This window comes from Patiria miniata, unplaced genomic scaffold, assembly GCF_015706575.1.
Source record: "Patiria miniata isolate m_02_andy unplaced genomic scaffold, ASM1570657v1 HiC_scaffold_7, whole genome shotgun sequence".
NCBI lineage: Eukaryota > Metazoa > Echinodermata > Asteroidea > Valvatida > Asterinidae > Patiria > Patiria miniata.
In genome coordinates this window covers 6,902,160-6,910,622 of record NW_024037074.1, presented here as the reverse complement: position 1 = coordinate 6,910,622, position 8,463 = coordinate 6,902,160, and the positions used below count along the sequence as shown (strand labels likewise).

At 40.4% G+C, this 8,463-nt stretch overlaps 1 protein-coding gene across 2 annotated transcripts; it reads left to right on the top strand.

Moving 5' to 3' along the window:
- The first annotated feature begins 10 nt into the window (after positions 1-10).
- LOC119744698 (protein RER1-like) lies at positions 11-7,736 on the top strand. Of its 2 annotated transcripts, none has more exons than XM_038220768.1 (7): positions 11-178; positions 2,983-3,104; positions 3,572-3,676; positions 5,444-5,543; positions 5,663-5,741; positions 6,244-6,379; positions 7,098-7,736. In XM_038220768.1, the coding sequence occupies exons 2-7, from the start codon at positions 3,018-3,020 to the stop codon at positions 7,182-7,184; spliced, it is 594 nt and encodes a 197-aa protein (XP_038076696.1). In that variant the 5' UTR covers positions 11-178; positions 2,983-3,017; the 3' UTR covers positions 7,185-7,736. The 2 variants fall into 2 exon arrangements, with proteins under 2 accessions (XP_038076696.1, XP_038076695.1); XM_038220767.1 differs by having other exon boundaries at positions 5,660-5,741.
- The last annotated feature ends 727 nt before the right edge of the window (positions 7,737-8,463 follow it).

The window sequence follows — 8,463 nt, the reverse complement described above, 5'->3', positions numbered from 1 at the left end:
TACATTAACAACATTATCTTGTGGAACGAGCTCAAGAGCAAAGCACGACGTGGAACTGGATGAACATCGGAGAATTCCAACATCTTATAAGTTTTTTTGTGACTTTCTTTTACTTTTTAAAAGTGAGAACATATAACGGAAGTATATCGGAATATTTCACATCGATCTGATATTATAGGTATGTTCAAAATGTTTCCTTTTCATGGAAATTGTCGGTATTGGCGTTGTAGACCGTGGGCCGGCCGGTTTAACTTTCGTATACAGCTACAGGCGCTGTACAGTCATGACAGTCTGCGTACGGGGAAAGAACGCCCTCTATGACTATGTGGCTTGTCAAAATGACTGGGCAAAAAAAATTGTCATATAAACTCCTGAAACTCCTTATCACACTATTTACAGTCTCCACATTCCACAAATAATACATTTACAATGAATCACATTATTTTAGTTTAATGATTGTTGATTATTCTTAGCTCTACTGAGTGGAGCGTTGAATTACGGGTACCCCTCCATACAAACGCTCCACCGATTTGCCATACTTTGGTAGCACCATACACGGTCGTCATGACGGTATGCATTTTGTGCATGCCCTCGCGAGGACAAGGCCCAAAAAAACTGATAAAGAAAATACAAATGAGGAAGACAGTAACCCTGGATAGATCCACACATTCATGACATTCCATATGACCCCTCAAATTGTTTCAAACAACCGGTAATTTTGAAAAAAGAACAAAATAGTCTGAACTTACCGCTCACAATTAAATGTGTCTGCCGAGTTGCACAGTCTATTTCACAGACATGACTGATGCATAATTCATTGCGCGCGTGTGTGACGTCACTATTGAAGAAAAACAAGTCGCGCTTAATCAATGACTGTTTCATGTACTGATATGTGCCCCGCACCAAAAACCCACAGTCAGACGGCGCGGGGCACATATGACTACATAAAACAGCTATTGAGTAAGCGCGACTTGTTTTTCTTCAATAGTGACGTCACACACGCGCGCAATGAATTATGCATCAGTCATGTCAGTGAAATAGACTGTGCAACTCGGCAGACACATTTAATTGTGAGCGGTAAGTTCAGACTATTTTGTTCTTTTTTCAAAATTACCGGTTGTTTGAAACAATTTGAGGGGTCATATGGAATGTCATGAATGTGTGGATCTATCCAGGGTTACTGTCTTCCTCATTTGTATTTTCTTTATCAGTTTTTTTGGGCCTTGTCCTCGCGAGGGCATGCACAAAATGCATACCGTCATGACGACCGTGTATGGTGCTACCAAAGTATGGCAAATCGGTGGAGCGTTTGTATGGAGGGGTACCCGTAATTCAACGCTCCACTCAGTAGAGCTAGATTATTCTCACATGTTAAATTAAGATAGTGGATATTTTGCCGGAGGTAATGACGGCAAACTAACGATTACTAAAGGTTTGCCGGCGGCAATCCATATCAACAGAGGGCGCTGTACTCTTTAAAATAGGGCTGAATTATAAGATGTATTAAATTCCCACCAAAAGTTGTGTAGCACGTTTGGTGTAATGGTTAAGCAAAGGCTCTTGTATGCGGGATGACTCGCGTTCGATTCCGACCGCACCACATTTTAAAGTTTTTTTTCTCATCCCCAAATAAATGAGAATATTCTTCTTATAATTATTTTAACATGTCTCAAACATTTTTTGCAGAGTATTACATTTTCTTTTTCAGATTTGTGGCTCTGGAGGATTTTTTTAAAAAGGGAAATAAAGTCCGAAATTATAAAATGGTCTGAATCCCATCTTGTGAATACGAGGTAACAACGATAATTTTGGCATGGAGCCAGACTAAAACTTGTCACCGGAAAATGTTTAAGTACAAAAAAACAGTAACTGCGCATGTTCAGTGCATATCCGGCAAACTAACGTTTACTAAAGGTTTGCCGTCTCCGGCAAAATATACACTGCCTTAAATTAATTAAATGTTTAATGGAGAAATGTAAGCATAATGTGGAGGGGGGAGGGGGAAGGGGGGGGGGTGTGAGGGTATATATCCCCACACTTTTTGACAAGGGGGAATGGGCTATTGCATCATCCCCCCACACTTTTTCATTATTATAAAAAAAAAGCGGATTTCCAGGTATTTTTGTTAACATCCCAACAACAAAAATGCTTTATAATAGCACTGAAAAGTGGAGAAACAAAGTACCAAAAAGCTTGAGCTGTTTTGATGTAAGGGAGTAATTGCAGAATACCCTGCCACTCGGAAATACACCCCTAAATTCTCTGGCTACGAGGTTGGAATCACTGAAAAAGAAACAATTCAAGTCCATGCCAGCTACGCGGATACTGAGTGGGGGTCCATTATTTGAGAACGAAGCAACACAAAAGGAATGGGAGTTGCTGGAAAAAATTCTAAGTCCAAACCAACCACCCTGTTGGCGGCTACGCGGATACGGAGTGGGAGTCCCCTTGAATATGCCTGAGAACGAAGCAACACAAAAGGAATGGGACTTGCTGAAAAAATTCTAAGTCCAAACCAACTACCCTGTTGGCAGCTACGCGGTTACGAAGTGGGAGTGCAATGGAGCATGACGCATAGTACGTACAAGTAGCGCTGAGAATGTTTATTGAGGTCAACCAACCGTGACGTCGTAGCCGGCTACGAGGTGGATAGATCGAGTGGCGGGGTATTCTGCAATTGTGCCGATGTAAGCGCAAGTATACATATTGATATCCTGAAGAGCGCCCCCTAGTGTAACATGGTGTACAGGGCCTTCCTCCCCCCCCCCCCCCCCCCCCATATACTCAAATCATATGCTTACCAAACTACTCACCGGAAAAACTAATAATTTGTCAACCATCTCCCACAATGCACTGGGAAAAATGAACTCTCCATGGCAAACTGCCAATGTCATGCACTTGGATTCACAACCTTATTGCGTGTATTCCATCTCGGTGGTACTTTTTGACTCTATTTCATCGTTTGATTTTGTAACATTGCAGTCCCCTCAGTTGGTCCGATCACACAGTTTTTCTTCATGGATGGGACACCAAACAACGTTCCTGGTGACTCAGTTCCGAGCCAGCCAGGGATCATAGTCAGATTCTTCAGAGGTATCGGCATGGTAAGTAGTTAGTGCTCTCGCTACCTCCAGATAATTTTGGCTAGGAATCCTGCTAAACACCTGTCAGAATGCAGCACTTGTCAAAGTGGGAAGCCATTGCAATGTAACATAATCCATCAGGTAAAAAATCCTAAAGCCAATCTGCCTATAGGTCTGTTCTTGCTAACTGCAACAGGATACAAGTGACAAATTGATTAACTCTCCTCATCTTTGTTACTGTGTAAGTCAGAGGAATCATTTGGTACCTAATGTCTGTTTCTACACATTTTGTCCATAGTGATCTCTTAATTTCTTCAATCTCGGATGCAAAACATTGCAGGGAACTCTTTTGAATTGAGAAATTGTTCTTAGCTTGTAAACTACTCAGAACCTTGTGGGGTTTTTTTCAAAAGAATGTTCGCTAACAATCTTGAAGGTAAAGATGGCCCAATCAACCTGACGGATTTTTCAATCATTTCCCATTGCAGAGATACCAAATCTTGTTGGACAAGTCAGTACCTCATCCTGTTGTCCGATGGTCTGGGACGGTCGTCCTGTTATTGCTCTACGTCCTCAGAGTTCTGATACTCCAGGTCAGTTGTTAAGGCCAAAAAAAATAGTTCTGCTTCCGATTACATGGCATTCGAAAATAGGGTAGGTAGGAAGGGAATTTTTTTTTTTTTTTACCAATTTTTTGTGTGTACGATCATATGGGGGTGTCTGCGTGTAGTCAAGGGTAAAAGGTAGAAATTGATGGTTTTGGGTGTTTTTTTCCTCATTTTTCCAATAAAAAAATTAGGGTAGGGGCTGTCAGAATAGGGTAGGTAGGGAAACCGGAAGCAGAACTATTATTTTTTTTGGCCTAAATTTTATTTTTCCCCAAAGCTATACTTTAGTCTCTTAACCGTAACTCCCTATACATTTTTGCTAGGATGTAACCTCATTCCTCTAAAATCCTCAAACTTTCTCCATGGAAACATTGCATACAGCCTCAATCCTGCAAAGTCATCCGTTTTTTTCTTGAATGTGGTCCTTGGAGGGGTGACTACTGCCTCAATCCTGCAAAATCCTCCGGCAATCACTGTCAATATGTTAAGGCAGAGCCAGTGACATCCTGGAGCAGTGTGAAGGATTTCAAGTATAATCTAGGCCTAAATTTATGCGCGGCTGAGCATAAAACAACACAAGGTCCAGCCCAAGACCTTGACACAGTGCATCCTCCAAAATCAGCCACACTTTTTACCATATAGCCTCAATCCTGCAAAATCCTCCATTTTGCAAGAGGATTTGGAGGATTTGGGAAGGTTAGGGTTAGTTAAACTTGTACAAACGAGTCAACGTCATGAGGTGTCCGATCATTCCTCTCTTTCTGTCTTTGTGTGAGAGGCGTCCCTTGTAAATCTATGAGGCACTTGTAAAGCACCTCTGTTTTGGTACCTTCATTAAAAAATACTGTATGCCACTGACATTGCGTGAATGCCATTGGCAAGAAAGACACACAACCTTGGCAGTGAGACAAAGGAGAACTGAACGATTTGATGTCAGAAGAAGAGTTAGGTCAACTTTCCACTGCTATGGAAGAGTCTCTAGTCGGCGGGTTTGAATATAATTTGTGAATTACATTTAGCTAGTTTAAAGGGAATATACATCATTTGCTTTTGCTGTAATTTTCAGAAATGGATGGAATTTGGGGGTTGGAAATATATAGCAAATATAGTTACACTGACTTTTTTGAGGTTTTGGGTTCGAAAATGCTATAAAAACCAAGAAAAACAATCATTTCCTGTAGTCTGGTTCCCTAACTCCATATAAGAAGAAACAGAGCAGTTTACATACATTGGGGAATTGTAAGGTCAGGGAACCAGTCTAGCTGGCTCGTACCCGTTCATAGGTTTGTAATCGATTGCAAACAAGTGCGATGGTCAATTTGGGCCAGTATTTGAAAAAAAAAGCCAGTTTTTTTCCAACGCTGATCGGCCGATCAGCGTTGGAAATTGATACAAAAAACCCACTTTTCTTGAAAATGACAGTATACCAGGTGCCATGATTTTACAGGATGCTTTACACTGTCATTCACTAACAGTCCAGCAAGGTATTTCAAAATGATTTGGTAGTTTTATTTTTTGATGTTTGCAAATGTTGTATTTTCCCTTTAAGCAGATATAACTGACATAATTGACAATATTGTATTTCAAACTAGTTTTCGACATCGTGTTATGAACTGACGAGCCCCTTCACCCCCATAAAAAAAAACTGCACACGTGTGTTGACAGGTTTGGAGAATTTGTTGAAAAGGCATGGAAGAAGCTTTCAATTGTAGCAAATTTTAATTGTTTGTTACATTTTTTTGTTTCACACAGGGTTGGTATATAGTCACCTATGCACTAGGCATATACCATCTCAACCTCTTCATTGCTTTCTTGTCGCCAAAGATCGATCCAGCACTGACAGACGACTCAGGTAATTACACAATCATGTGGTTATTCTGATCTCATCTTTTAAACTTAAAACTTTATTGCACTGTGTGTGTTTCCTTTCTTGAAGAAACAAGTTTATTTTCCTTTTTTTCCTTCAAGAAGATGATGGCCCTGCATTACCCACAAAGTCAAACGAAGAATTCAGGCCGTTCATCAGAAGATTACCCGAGTTTAAATTTTGGTAAGTTAAAACTGAGAACATTTATGAAATATTTATTTTAAAGAGGTTGTGGAATGCTCGAAGACATTTCCGTCATTTTTCGGGTATGTGTAGCCTAAGGTGTGATGAACTGTTTATTACGTCAAGATTTACTATGTTTTGTTTGCTGCCCCCAACGACAACTTTTACACAAATTGCACGTTTGGGTCGAAACAGGACCTGAAAAAACAGCTCTCAAAAGTACCTTTTGTACTCATTTCATGACAGACACAATAGTCGTTTTTATTTCATCACACCTTAGGCTACATATACCCGAAAAATGACGGAAATGTCTTTGAGCATTCCACAACCTCTTTCAAAATTTACATTAGGGCTTTATTGAGACTGTGAAAAGATTAGATGAAGTCCTACTTCTGAACAAGCTCCATGCAAAATGGCAGTCCACTATTGGAATGAAAATAGTTTTAAAGAATTGTCAAACAAATTTTATATTACATTAATAGCGTGTTTACTCCTGCTGCAGGTTGTCCGCCACGAAAGCTGTGCTGGTGGCCATGTTTTGCACGTTCTTTGATGTATTTGATGTTCCAGTCTTCTGGCCTATTCTGGTCATGTACTTCATCATCCTCTTCAGTCTAACCATGAAGCGACAAATTAAGGTATGGTTTTGCACAAGGGACAACTCTCTCATCCGAGGAAGAGAATGATTTTCTCATTCAGTATTACACACACTTGCTTGTATTCATGCAGCTTCACCTCAGTTTTGTTTGTAGCAAGTCGCAGTTAAGTGAAGCAATGCCACTCACAACTTGTTTCCCCCCCCCCCACACAACTTGTTCACCCCCCCCCCCCCCCCCCCCCACACACACACACACACAAAAGGGATAATAAAAAAGTCTGTGGATTTTACCCCAAACATTTATCGACCGTCAAACAGAAACTTATTAAGCTTCTTCAAAAGGAAGTAATCGTCTTAATTTTACAGAATTAACCCTAACTCTCTAGGCCTTTTTGCTAGGATGTAGCGTCAATCTTCCAAAATCCTCCAAAATCCTCCGATTGGCCCCATGGAAAAAAAGCATATAGCCTCAATCCTGCAAATTCTTCCATTATTTCTTAAATATGGTCCGTGGAGGGGTGACCACTGCCTAAATCCTGCAGCAGTGACTGTCAATATGTTGAGGCTTGGCCAGTGACATCCTGGAGCAGTACGGAGGATTTCAAGCATAATCCAGGCCTATATTTATGCATAGCTGAGCAAAAACAACACAAGGTCCGGCCCAAGAGTTCAGATGCTCTTATCAGACTGCTTTCATTAATTATGAGAATTTTAAATTTGTATTCATTTTCTCAATATTTAATTTTATTTTTGTACAGCATATGGTCAAGTACAGGTATCTTCCGTGGAGCCACGGCAAGGCTAAATATCGCGGCAAGGAGGATTCGGGTGATGTCATTCGCTAAAACTCCTAGTAGCACTTGTCAGTTCTTCAGAGGTTCATTAGATGTTGTTTTTTCATTTCTTAGAAGTTAATGTATCGTGGTAAATTCATGCGCAGCGAAGAAAGCATTTGCAGCGTGTTTCTGAAACAATAGAGTCCATCCGTCGCGAGACTTTTAAGTGACTACCCGTTATTGATGTACAATGCCGTGTGCCCATGGGTTTTTCTAATTCAGGCAATTTTTTTTAAGTGAAAAGAAATATTGTACAGAACAGCATACTTAAACTGCTGCCTTCATAGCTTTGGATCCTAAATGTAAAAACCGATTGAAAAATAAAATTAAATTGTGTTTTCATGAGAGCGGAAGGTCAGAAGTGGTGGTGCTAGATAAGCTTTGTACTTCTGGCCACCTCTGGCCACTTCTGGCCACTTCTGGCCACCTCTGGCCATCGTGGTTTTTAAAAAAAAGGAAAAAAACAAAAATGAGTCAATTTCTACAGATATGTTCATGGGGATCACGGATTATAAGGTGCATCTTTTCAGATTCACTGTCTACAGGGTGAGTAAAAAAAAACGAAACCAAAATGTCAGGACTATTGTTTTAGTGAAGTTCTGCATGTAGCACTTTCAAAATCCAGGATGTGAAAGCCTGATTCATAAGCTTTCTTTTAGTACAAGAATCATTTAAATCACTCATGTACTTTTCAAGTTACGGAATTTTAAACACAGCCACCGTTTTAAAGTTCTGTCCACGGATCACAAAAAAAATGTGCGTTCTTTCAGCAAAACGAAAATACATCCCTATGTAGTTTGTTTTCGTTTTGCTGAAAGAACACCTGATGGTTGTGTTTAAAATTCCGTAACTTGAAAAGTACACGAGTGATTTAAATGATTCTTGTACTAAAAGAAAGCTTATGAATTGGGCTTTCATATCCTAGATTTTGAAAGTGCTACATGCAGAACTTCACTAAAACAATAGTCCCGACATTTGGGTTTCGGTTTTTTTTACTCACCCTGTATAATGCCTTTATCATCATTAAATGACGCTGTCACTAGTGCTCACCATCAAACAAGTTGGATTCTGTAGCTAAAATTTCCTTTAATATAAACACCTGGCTCTGTACTAACAATAATTATATTTCCAAGGGTCGATCCAGAGAGGTTACTGCCAGGGGACAGAGGGTGTGCAGGGAGAGGGGGTGGAAGGGCTCTCTCAAGTGAAAAATGGCCTTATTTGAGAACATTTTTGGTCACTGCCAGGGAGCAGGCGCCCCCCTCCGCCCCCCCCCCCCCCCCCCCCC